The following is a 12,805-nucleotide window of genomic DNA, read 5'->3' as shown; positions in this document are numbered from 1 at the left end:
AAAAAAGGCTTCCCTGTTATAGAGCCCTGCCCTTCACAAGCATGGGCTTCTGCTGCTAAGGAGCCATGAGCAGCAGTCACTAAAGTCTTTTTTTCCTAAAGGCAAGAACTTGTATAGTGTAGATCCTAGAGTTAAGGTTCTAGAAGCACACTTCCCTCAGTTTCTCCTGCAGCTGAAGTAACTTCAGTGCCAAGTCATTGCTTTCAATAGGTTGTCACAATGTGTAGCAAGCACTCCCTCAGGAACCCACAGCATCCTGTCCTACCTCTATAGCAGTCACACTGATAGCTGCCACTGCAGCAGGCCAAGAGAGTAGGCTATCCTTCAGTGGCTTATCTCATTGACCCTGAATGCTGAGGACAGATGGGAAGCTGGGAGCTTGGGAGGCCCAGAGTACCCTTGGATCTTTGGACTGCCATTGCCCTGTCTGAATCTCAAGCCCTCCTCACCTTTCTCCCCCTGTAAAGGGCTTCCCTTGGTGATAGGGTTTTAGCCTGTGGACCTCTCAGTTCCTATAATATGGAGGCAGAAATAAAATGAGTTACCTCTCTGGAGTGCAAACACGAGATAGGATTGGGCTTAAACTGCAGTATCTGGAGTTTAGGTAACTAGGAGGGAGTGGTCACTGCTGCCCTCAAGAATATTCTGGCGTTGGGCACTGGTGGTTCATACCTGTAATAGCTACTCAGGAGATCTGAGGATCACAGTTCAAAGCCAGCCTAGTCAGGAAAGTCTGTGAGACTCTTACCTTCAATTAACCACCAGAAAACGAAGTAGCTGTATGGCTCAAAGTGGCAGAGCACTAGCCTTGAGCAAAAAAGCTCATGGACAGCCCCCAAGCCTCGGTCAAGTCCCATGACCAACCAAAAAAAAAAAGAAAAAAAAGAAAAAAATGTTCTACCCTCATCTCAGGGTTCTGCAGTTCCACAGACCTGGGAAACAGGGTTATAGTTCCTCTCCACCACCCTATACTCTCCAGCCTACCCCCACCCAGCCACCCTGTCTGATGCTGCATTTTGAACTTGACAGAGTTGACTGCCCCTTGCCAAGGGGTCCTCTCCAGCCAGCAGCCAGCAGTCCTGGTCTTGAGGCAAAGTATTGGGTGAGGTAGGCAGCTGTATCTCCCTCTACCCATCAGCTCCAGGGAGCAGCTACTCAGTTTGTATCTCGAATCTCTTCCAGCCTCCAGGAGGAGTTCCTGGGACACAGCCATTGCTGCCAAATTCCATGGATCCCACACGACAACAAGGTAGAGAGGGCAGGCCAGGTGGCCTGGGCATGGGGAGGGCTTGTCCTTCAACCTCTAACCTACTCTCTCTCATAGGCCACCCAAACATGGGAGGATCGATGCAGAGAATGAACCCTCCCCGAGGCATGGGGCCCATGGGTCCTGGCCCACAGGTAACCAGCCATCTTTCTGTCTAGCCCTCTTCCCCCACCCTCTCTCGCCCTGCCATCTGTGTGCACCCGCCTTCTCTCCTCTTTCCACAGTCTGTCTTGCACATCTCTGCAGGGCTGCTAAGAGCAGGGGGGTATCCAGGTTTCCGGCTCCCTGCCCTGTCTATAATGGGCAGGCGGCAGGCAGTGCAGAGGAGCCTGAGAATGGGCATCCTGAGAGCCATCTCATCGGCAGAACCTGCTAACATGGGTGGCCTAGCATATGGCTTGGGGAATTTGAAAGGCAAAGAGTCTGGTACCATGAGCTGCTATGGGGGCCTCCAGAAATCCATAGCTGCCTCCCACTCACCATGGAGTAGACTTGGGGTAGCTTAGGAATCACTGTATATGATACCACCCTTTATGTGTCCTTGGATGTCACTCTGACTTCTCTGCACCCCAGTAGGCCTGAGTTTCCCCATCTGTCAAATGAAAGAGAGGGTCTCATGCAAGAAGGAGCCAGGCTGCTGAGGAATCCAATACCCTCTTTAAGCCCAGGCCTCAGCCATACAGTAGGCTTCTATCCATTTGACTAGAGTGTGCCATTACCCAGAAGAAATTATTTCAGGTGTCCCATATTCCTCTTCACAAGCAAAGTATTTGCCCCCTGCCCCATAGAGAAAGACCAACTGCACAAGAGTTGGCAGCTCTTCTTGCCTGGACCTTCTCAAAGTTCTTGTCTCTCCTTCCTCGAAGTATTTAATGTGGCACTTTAGTTTCACTGGGAATGCTCCAGAACCTGAGTTTCTTGAGGGAGAAGGGCAGTACTGAGGTTTGAACTCAAGGCTTCCTGCTGGCTAGGCAGTGTTCTACCATTTAAGTGACACCTCCAACCCTTTGTTGCCCACTCCTCCCCCTTTCAAGATAGAGTCTTACGTTCTTGCTCAGGGCTGATCTCAGACTGTGATACACTATGTTTCTTTGTAGATGTAATTACTGGAATGTCCCACACACCCAACTTGTTTTTTGAGATGGAGGTCTCACTAACATCACCTGAGCTGACCTTGAACTATAATCCTCTTGATATCTGCCTCCTGAGTAGCTAGAATTAAAGGCATGATCTACTGTATATAACCTAGAGCATGACTTCCCAAAGGAAGCAAGAAGTCTTAGGAGAGTGGCTTCACATACTGAGAAGGTGGCTAAATGACTTCACACAGTTATGTTCTAGAGCATTCCTTCCCTGCTTTTCTGCCCCACTTAGATTTGCCTTGTCTCTCCCTGCCTTGATTGTAGGTGATAGGGATTCTCTGGGTCCTCTACAGGTATCTGATTTCTCCAGGCTGGTATAATGCCTCCCATTTACACATGTTCTCTCTCTCCCTTTCTCCTTCTGTCTCTCTCGCTGTCTCTCTCGGTCTCTGTCTCTCTCTCCCCCCCCCTCGTTCCGTGTCATGCAGCTTCAACTCAGGCACTGTCCCTGAGCTTTTATGCTCAAGACTAGACTATACTACTTTGAACAACAGCTCCACTTCCAGTTTTCTGGTGGTAAATTGGAGATAAGGGTCTCATTGACTTTCTTGCCCTCGCTAGCTTGGAACCATGATCCTCAGATCTCAGCCTCTTGAGTAGCTAGGATTATAGGCATGAGCCATCAGTGCCTGGCTTTGTGCTCCCTTTTGAAGGGAGACATCTACCCCATAGACCTAGAAGCCACTGCTCAGTCTAAGAATCCAACCCCAACAAACCAATCCACTGCTTGAAAGGTCTTAGGGAGGTCCTGTCTTCAGCTGGCCCCATTCTGTAAGAAAATGAGCCTATAGCATTTGCAGCCCTAGCATTCTTATTTTATTCTTCTATCCCTCAAAGCTCATGTGTTCACCACCAACTTTCAAACCACCAAGGGGCTGCCTGTATGGAGCTGCTTATGAGAGGAGACAGAGGACAGGATGTGAAAACAACACTCCTTTCCAGAGTCCAGAGTTGCTGAGCTACCATGTGGTAGTCACTCTTAGTGAAGAGTCAGCAATGGACTTGGATCTTCAGTGTAATGGGGGAGGATGGGATCTGAGACCCCCATGGGAATGACCAGAGCCTCATTTGTAAGATGGGAGCAAGCACAGCACCTGTATGTAGGCTGTTGGAAGGAGGAAGATCAAGTTCTTCGTGTGATAGCTGGACCTTGGTTATGGCTATGAGGTGTGCCATACCCCTGCCTCCTGCAAAATTATGAGCAGCTTTTTAAGCCTATAGTAGAGATTGAAAGGGCTGGGAATGTGGCTTAGTGGTAGAGTGCTTGCCCAGCATGCATGAAGCCCTGGGTTCAATTCCTCAGCACCACATAAGCAGAAAAGGCCAGAGGTGGTGCTGTGGCTCAAAAAAGCTCAGTGCCAGTGCCCAGACCCTGAGTTCAATGCCCAGGACTATCCCCCACCCCCCCCCCAAAAAAAAAGAAAAGAAAAAAACAGATTGAGAGGTATAGCTCAGTGGTAGAGTGGTTGAGTGCTTGCTTGCCTAGCATGTGTAAGGCCCTGTTATCTCCATGTCTGAGACCAAAGTCTTCTGATAGCTTAGGACTTCCTCCTGGCTTAGGGCGTCTCAGGTGAGCCAAGCATCCTCCTTTCAGCACACTGCAAAGCCTTGAGGGCCCTGGAGGCTGAGATGTTGCTGAAAAGGCTTCTAGGGTCCGGGGGGCTGTTCTGGCCTCACTCAGCAGTGTATAAGGGAGGGAGGTGCCAACTATGGCTCCCCTGGTGGCCTCAAGGGCTCAGAAACATCCCTTCTGCCCTTTATTTTCTGTACCAAAATATGGAAACCCTGAAGTATTTTGCCCATATTCCTTGCCCCTACCTAGTTGGAGTGTATATTAAATTCCAGTTCAGAACATCCATACCAGCCTGTTGGAGGCAGGAAGTCCTGGTATTTGTATAGCCCTGGGCTATACAAGAGGCCCGGTGACAATCTCTTGGGGCTCATGGTGTGCCAGGGTGATTCAGTGATTGTGAACACCCATTTGCTATCCTGTGGGTCCTGTCTTCTTCCTGCAGGGCCACAGCACAGGCCATAGCTTGCAGTCACTGTAGATAATCTATAGTAAGCACCAGTGTATGTACAGTGCCGTAGTGAAACCAGACACTGGTTTGGGGACACCACTCACGTATGATTCCAAGTGGGGAATTTAATTGTGTTTAGCCAGTGACCCCTCTAGAACCCTTTGAACTTGGGGCTACTTTATAGGTCTCCAAACCAAGTATAGTGACTTCCACCTTTTGAGCTGTATCATGTTTTACCTAAACATCCCAGAGGAGCCAGCAGTCCAGGGGGTCCCTGTCCTTTGCTTCAGAGACTCAGATGAGGTTCACATTGGGTTTCTGAAGTGCCCAAGGGCACAAGGGAGGCAGTACTCAGTCCTCCAGAAATTATATGCCTGTCAGCAGCGACCTTTGGCCCAACAATTTGGAGAGTAAATTCTGTTAGATGAGGCTATAACTACAGGGCTTCTGTTCTCCTTGGGGTAGAGGGGTGCTACACCCCATCATAGGCTCCAAAGAGATCAAACCTAAGGGTAGCACCCAAGCAGTTGTTCAGATTGGGAGCTAGAATTAGATTATTTTGGCTTGTCTGTGTTTGAAAAGACACAGTAAGGATAATCTACAGTCTTCAGGGACCATCCTGCACTACCCAGAGAAACTGTGTCTGTTGAGGCCCTTGCTGATCCAGGGCAAATTCAAGCTCAGGGTCTTTGAGGAAGCAGAGGCAGGACTGGGAACATGGCGCAAGTGATAGAGTGCCTACCTAACATTGGAAAGCCCTGAGTTCAAACCTCGGTACCACCAAGGTAAGGGTGAAGGGTCATTAATTCTGGTGCAGAAGCCTCAGGAATGGGCAAGGACGGAGTAGGTCCCTGAGGAACAACCTCTCAGGGTAGGATGGCCATCACCTGTGGTTTGAGGGAAGCATGGAGATCAGTTCCCTGGACAGGTGAGCCTAACAGCTAGGTGGTTCCTGTTTAAAGGTGAAGCACTGAGTGGAACACAGGAGCACTGATAGCCCTAAGGAGGTCGCAGTCCACAGAAGCAGGCCCTGTCCCTGTCCCATGCCTTCCCCATGACCCTTTGGGCCAGCAGAGTGCAGACTAAAACCAAGAGGATACAGGGGACTGTGTTATTTCTGACTGTGAGTCCGGCCCCTCTGCCCTGGGAGTGAGGGTGAAGAGTGGGAGAATTTAGATCTGGGTGAACATGGCCATCCTGTCCCTGCAGAAGAGTGCTGATGGAGATGAAGGGGCAGCCTCTGGGTAGTAATGTCCCCTCCAGCAACCCAGTGCTTCTACAGGCAGGTACTGCTGGCAGAGTGGACCCATTTCTCCAGAGTCTGTCTAGTAAGCTTTCAGCTTGGTGTGAAAAGCTGCTGTTTCTGGTTGGAAAACTTTGCCTCCAAACTTGATTTTAGCCTGGCTTTCACTCCTACTGACTAATGGACCTGGGGCAAGTCCTTGGCCTTTGTGGGCCTCTAGGTTGTTACTTGACCAGTGGGAAGGGTGAGTGGCCCTCTGGAGTCTGCATCTCTAGAACACTTGGGTTTCTCCAATCAGGAAGCTGCCTTGTTAGCTGAGTGTGAGGCTCCTGCAGGCTGTGTAGGTTGGTAGAGTTGGGAGCAGAAGGACTCTGCACTTGCCCTGGCATGTGGGACTTTCCCCTTGCCTGGCAAGGGGTAGCTATGGCCTCATTAGCCAGCAGCATGGTGGGCAAAGGTCTGCCTGGGACATGGTGAGCTTCCTATGCAGGGCAGAGGATGGGTTTGTGGGAGACAGGAAGGGGTGGTTAGAATCTTTTTTATGGGGATAGTAAAGTGGTTGCCACAAACATTTAATGTAGGTAGTAGCTCCACGCTGATAGCTCCCACCTATGACTCTAGCTACTCAGGAGCCTGAGAGCTAGAGAATCACGGTTCATAGTTATCCCAGGCAGAAAAGTCTATGAGACTTCACCAGCAAAAAGCTGGCTGGGGGCATGACTAAAGTAGTAGAGCTCTAGTCCAGCAATCATGAGGCTCTGAGTTCAAACCCCAGTACTGCCCCCCCCCCCAAAAAAAAAATGATGGCTCATTTAAACCACATGGCACAACTGGCATGGAGTAAGAATTGTTCTTTGTAGCTTGCTGAAGATACCAGCAAGTGGTCAAGCTGAGGCTGGGCGCCTGGATTTCTGACCTCAAAATCTCTGGCTCTGCTCACCACCTGCAGAGATGGGGAACATCTGACTCTATGAAATAGGCCTGTGAATTCCTTTGAAGGCAGACATTTGCTTCTTGTTGGCTGCCTGAGATGGCCAAGAATGCTGGCCTGCAGGCTTCTGTCCGTGCACACTGTCTCCTCAGACCTTAGTCGTCTCCTGTGTAGGATTACAAGGACAGAGCAGAGACTGAATAAAGTATATTATGTGCTCAGTAAAGGGCAATACATGCTGGCTCTGCCATCAAAATTCCACCAACCTGCTACTTCCAGATGTCCCTGCCTCAGCAGAGCTGCAGCAAGGCACAGTTCACTGCCCGGGCATGGGGGTGTGCAGGAGCCTCTGGGACACTAGCTCCCCTGAAGTCCCACAGAAGAGGTGGCACCCTGGGAGTAAGTGGCTGGACAGGGAGGACTCCTGGAGGTGCTGCCCTCTGAGTTCCTGCTCATCTGCTCCAAAGTCTGAGTAGCTCCATGGCAAGGTCCATACCCGTTTCCTTCCCCTGAGCCTTGTGGGAAAAGTGTCTGCTAGCAGCTTGCTTAACAGCCACATGCTTTTGAGAACACCATCTTGAAGCCCCTATAATCGCATTGACTGTTGTGACTCTCCCTCTGTGCTGGCTTATCATGGTCGCTGTCACTTCGTCCCCACCCTGCCCCACCTTTTTCTGAAAGAATGTATTATTTTTTTCTCATCAGATCCTCTTCACAGACTAACCCTCTCGCTTATGTTCTGTGTTTGTCTTCCCTCCCTCCTTCTCTCTCCGGTTCCCCTTCTCCTTCTCATAGACTGACCCTTGGTTATCGTTGCAGAATTACGGCAGCGGCATGAGACCACCACCCAACTCCCTCGGCCCCGCCATGCCTGGGATTAACATGTAAGGCAAAAAGGCCAGCGGCTCAGAGCCCATGGCTTCCCTGCCCTTTGCTGGCACCTGGAAGACTCTTGATAGGAGTCAATGCTGGTGCTTCTCTGTACCTCAGTTTCCTTATCAGTAAGAGGATGTTGACAAGCTGGGGATGAGAGCTCTGAGCTTATGTGCACCAAGCCCAGTGCTGGGCGTGCTGCAGCAAGTTGCTCACCTCATGTCCATGCCATCCTGTGAGGGAGCTCTTAGGATCCTCCTCTTAAAGTGGGGTCACTGAGTCACAGAGAAGTAAAGCAGTTTGTTCAGGCTCACCCAGCTTTTATTGGCAGAGCCCAAATTATATACAAATAGCCACTGTTCTTTAATGCTTTAGTCATCTTTTAGACATTTTTGTGACAATCTGTGGACTGCCTTCCCCAAAAAATGTACATGCAGAGGGAATTTTATATATGATTTTTATAAATGTTATGTAATATGCAAAATTCGCATATAATTTAAAGGGGTTCATAGATTTCCACACATGGAACTACTCATTGCTATCCCAGATCCAGACAGCCTCTGGGACTAGGACTATCCAAAAGGCTTTCTGTTACTGATGTCAGCCTGCTCCTTCTGTCCCTGCTGGCTCCTCCCCTTACATTCTATTACAGCATTTTCATTGTCTCCATCTCTCCCTCTCAGGGGCCCGGGAGCTGGCAGACCCTGGCCCAATCCCAACAGTGCTAACTCAGTAAGTATCCAGGTCAGGTGGTAACCAGTGAACAGGTCCTGGGAACCGGGCGGCTAGTGTCCCTAGAGGGAGGAAGGAATGCAGTAGAGTTCTACTTAATGCCTCCAAGGAAGTGGCCACTGTAGGTGGAGGCCTGGGACCATATGCTGGGGTTACCAGGCCTGACCCAGTCACACTCAACACAGTTCTTAAAGCTGAGAACTTGAGCTTCAGGTGCATTGTTGGGAGGTACTCCCTGCTGCCGGGCAGCTTCTAGCCTTCATTGTAAGGGGCTTGGCACAGACAGGCTGGAGGAAAGGAAGTTCTGTCTCCTGTCCTCCTACAGGGGAGGCCACCTGGGCCCCTTCCCCAGGCTCCTCACAAGATGGGACAAGAGACTATCCTCCAGGAACCACTTTAGTATGGTTTCACTTCCATCCATGGTCTCATGCAGCTAGCTCACTGGGTCCCAAAGTCTTTTACTAGAAGACTGGGTATGTCCCCATGTGGGTTTGGAAGCAAAGGGGTGGGGCACACACTACCTGTTGGGGAAGGTGACTCCAACATATGGCTCCTGCATCTCATTTCCAGATCCCATACTCCTCCTCATCGCCCGGTACCTATGTGGTAAGTGTGGCTGTGGGTACTGCCTGTCCAGTGTGTGTGACCGATTGTGCAGCAGAGGAATGACTCAGGGTCCTATCTCGTTCCCTGTCAAAACTGAGCACAGGTTTCAAAGTACTATGCATCTGCAGGTCTACAGGGGCCCCAGACATCCCCAAACCTGACCTGGGCGCCATGGGCTCCCAAGGCTTGGGCTCCCAAGCCTCCGACTCCTAGCAGTTGGCATGTATAAGAGGGCATGTATAAGAGCACATGTGTATACATGCCCACCACAGGTGTCTGTTGGCTTGAGGAAAGGAAAGGGAAATTCAAGAACTCCCCTCAGGCTCACAGCTCTGAATGTGCACCAGAGGTTTAGCGAGATGAATGCCAGGCTGGCCCGGGCACTGGGAGGGAACGCGTGGCCCCCCTATGCCTGTTATCACTGTGCGTGACTGATGCCAGCTTTTATCTCATCTCAGGGACCTCCTGGCGGTGGCGGCCCTCCAGGAACACCCATCATGCCTAGTCCTGCAGGTAAGAGGATTTGAGGGAAAAGAATCTGGCGGGAGGAATGTTGGTGGCCCCGGAGTGTAGGGCCCAGCCTTCCATTACTGGCTCCCAAGCAACCATGACCTCTTTTGGAACTGGGATATTCAGGGATTTAGGGAGCTGTCAGCCTTTGATGCCACTACCCACTCTGTGGCATCTAATCACACTTCTTCTGGTTCTTAGGTACTGCTCTGTAAAGAACAAAGCTTAGAGAGGTCTGGGAGCAGGGGTCCTGTTGTCCTGTGGGAACATTGCTCTAGATGATTCAAAACAGCCTGTGGAGCTTTGGGACCAGGATTCTAAGGCCTCCAGCTCCTGTCCTCCTGGGAAGAAATATCTTCTCTCATGCTCTTTACTCAGAAGGCATGCGTGAACACATGTGAACATGTGCAAACATGCATGCACACAGCCATAGTTATTTCTTTCCCAGCTGAGCCTAGCCAGCCAGAGGAGTGCAACATATACCTTCAAATAAGAGAAATACGGTGCCTGTCCCTGACAGAAACGTGTTAGCTGATTGCTGATTTCCTAAGGAGACTGCTCTGGCTGAGTGGGGATTTAGAGCCCCCTCTCCCATAGCTTCCCATACAGGGAAGCCGCTCTGCTACAGGGGCGGAACTGGCGGCCGCTGCTGTACTCGGCTCCCACTCTGGCTCCCTCTTCCTCTGCTGCATTTTGATGAGCTTCATGACCTACATTCACACTGGGTCACGTTAACCCACTTCGTATGTTAATGTGCCTCCAGCCCCATCTCTGCTCCCTCTCCCCCCACCCCCCCACCCCAGCTTCACAGGACAGCCCCTGGATAATTTGTAGCCTCTCTCCGTGATTTGATTAAAGCCCCTGCGTGTGGCTGTGGGGCAGCACAGGTGTATTCTCATGGATCCACGATGCTCCAGTCTGTGGTGGGCACACCGATGGACCTGTGGTCCTCCTGGGCCGTGTCCACACTGCTGCCCAGACACCCTGAAATCCTTCGTTTCGTGGTTGAGTGGTTTTCACAGTTGAATTTTCTGTGATTAAAAACTTTGTGAATCTTCATTAAATATAAATTAGCCAGAAAATGGTGGTACTTAGAGGAAATTTTAGGTGATAAAATACAAAAGAATGAGTTCAAGTGCCACAAGTTTGTTTTAATTAAGAAATGAATTAATCACCTCAACTTATGGGTTTGCACTATTCTACAGATTCAACAAATTCCAGTGACAACATCTACACCATGATTAATCCTGTGCCGCCTGGAGGCAGCCGGTCCAACGTAAGTCTGCTTTCTACTCATTTACATAGCAGATACCATAACAAATCATAATTAACTTCATCAGCTGAGGGGAAAGCAAGTCTAATTGATTTCAGCCATTTGTTACCAAAGATGAATAAAATAAACCATCAGAAAAGTGATTAACTCTTGGGCAGCTCAGTTCCTGTTTCCTAACTGGCCAGGGTAGAAAGGATGGCATAGGTGTCTCTGGTCAGGGTGAGGGCACTGGGCTTACTTTGAGGATCTGCTACTGTATGGGGGCCAGGCTTCGAAGTCCTGCTCCCTGTTCCAGTGACTAGTTCTACTATCTTGGGCAATCCTCTCTCCTGCTGCCTCTTTCTTGGGCTAAGGGTGGGAACCCCACTAGGACATGTGAATCTCTTGGGGACAGATCTACCTCCTGTTATTGCCCCTGTTCCCCCTGTGTCTAGCAGCTTTTTTTCTTTGCTGCCATTCAGGCCACGTTCATGTGTAGAGGCCACTCCTTTCCCTTTTCCTCTCGTTCAAGTTCCAAATTTTGAAGGACATTGCCCCCCAAATCCCACCTGTTCTGACTTCCATTCACCGTCTCTCCTGGAGCCCACTGGACACAGCTCTCCCATGTATCAATAGTCTCCTCACTCTGCTAGCAGCTCCCCACGGACAACCTGGCTCCCTCTCACCTCCAGATGCTCTATTGGCTGCGTTAGCCCAGATCCTGAGGTAAAACTCCGATCATCCAAAGCAGCGCCGAGTGTGGGCTGTCCCGACTGATGACTGCACACATTTTTGTTTGCTTATCTGGGGAACAATCTCAGTGCCTTGCATGTGTTAAACTGCACCCCAGCCCTGAAGACCAGCCACATTTAATCTCCAAGCACCCTCTAGAGTTCTTCTGCCAGGAGCCTCCTTTGTGGGGGCATGTCACCAATAACTGCGGGTACCCCCATAGTCTTACCCTTCTCTTCCCAGTCACCCCAACTTCCTCATGCTGACTTACTAAGGTGACCAGTTGTGTGGATTTGGGCACTAAAAGCTCTGCTCCCCAGGGCACCACATGTTCTTTCTCTTGGCAATGAATGGAGAGCCTCAGTGGAAAAATATGAAACGTGCACAGAGGCCCTAAAGGGGACAAACACTGTTACATGAATTGGACACAGATCCTCTGCCTTGCAGAGTTGCTGTCAGTGCATTTCCCCTGACCAGAAACACTGGCTGTTGTGACTTGGGGTATACTGTCCCTAGAGCTGTGGCTCTCCACAGACCTGCCTCTAAGTGCTCCAGCAGATTCACCCTTGTGTTTGTGTTGAAGTGGCACTTGTTTCATTTTTAACACTGCAAATATGGTGACCGTATTTCTAAGCGTTCACATTGTGAAAATGAGAGCCCTGATGATATCAGCACCAGTATGACCCACATATCACCGAGAAAGAAAGCTGAATGACCATGTTATTTTAATGACAGGTAGAAGGACACACACTGCTGGACTAGGGCAGTAAAGGACACGCTGCACAGTGTGCAGACTGGAACTTGGGGGTAGGTGTGGCAGAGAGGGGATGTGGAAGCACAGGAGCTTGCATCTCTCAAGTGTGGGATGACACAGCCACGTCCTTCTGAACCAAAAGCCCTTTTTGTCCTCCAAAGACACACCAGTCCTCAGTCAAAAATAGCAGTCACTGAATTAGCTTGGGCATACCCTGGAAAGAACACCATTATCATCTTGTTCCCTGATTGCACCGTGAACTGAGAAGGTTACAGTTCCTGTTTCAGAGGTTGCAATGAAAAGTCGTGTGTGTGAACCAAATGGAGCAGGAGTTTGGTAACAGATGTGACTCATCCTGATCCTGACTGATCTTACCCATGACCCAGTGAATCAGAGTTGATGCCTGGAATCATAGCAACACAAACAAGTTTGTTACGGCTGAGGTCTAGCTCAGTGTTTGAGCACCTGCCTAGCATACATAAAGTTTAACTTTTTCTTTTCTTTGCCAGTCCTGGGCCTTGGACTCAGGGCCTGAGCACTGCTCCTGGCTTCTCTTTGCTCAAGGCTAACACTCTACTACATGAACCACAGCGCCACTTCTGGCTTTTTCTATATATGTGGTGTATACGAGGCAAGCACTCTGCCAATAAGCCATACTCCAGCCCATACATAAAGTTTATTGAGGGAAAAATTTTGATTTTCAAGTTGTGAATTTATATCAATCACCTTGGTTTCTATGAAG

General features: G+C 49.9%; 1 protein-coding gene across 2 annotated transcripts in view; it reads left to right on the top strand.

The window, feature by feature from the left end:
* Ssbp3 (single stranded DNA binding protein 3) overlaps positions 1 to 12,805 on the top strand; it is a 154,894-nt gene that overhangs the window by 134,290 nt on the left and 7,799 nt on the right. For both annotated transcript variants that reach the window (XM_048351388.1, XM_048351389.1), the window contains 7 exons: positions 1,183 to 1,249; positions 1,325 to 1,401; positions 7,424 to 7,488; positions 8,161 to 8,209; positions 8,780 to 8,815; positions 9,274 to 9,328; positions 10,531 to 10,601. In XM_048351388.1, coding sequence (XP_048207345.1) covers positions 1,183 to 1,249; positions 1,325 to 1,401; positions 7,424 to 7,488; positions 8,161 to 8,209; positions 8,780 to 8,815; positions 9,274 to 9,328; positions 10,531 to 10,601 — 420 coding nt within the window. The remainder of the gene's footprint in view (positions 1 to 1,182; positions 1,250 to 1,324; positions 1,402 to 7,423; positions 7,489 to 8,160; positions 8,210 to 8,779; positions 8,816 to 9,273; positions 9,329 to 10,530; positions 10,602 to 12,805) is intronic.

This window comes from Perognathus longimembris, chromosome 7 (genome assembly GCF_023159225.1).
Source record: "Perognathus longimembris pacificus isolate PPM17 chromosome 7, ASM2315922v1, whole genome shotgun sequence".
Classification (NCBI taxonomy): Eukaryota; Metazoa; Chordata; class Mammalia; order Rodentia; family Heteromyidae; genus Perognathus; species Perognathus longimembris.
The sequence above is the reverse complement of the archived record's forward strand: the minus strand, read 5'-3'. Positions and strand labels throughout refer to the sequence as shown.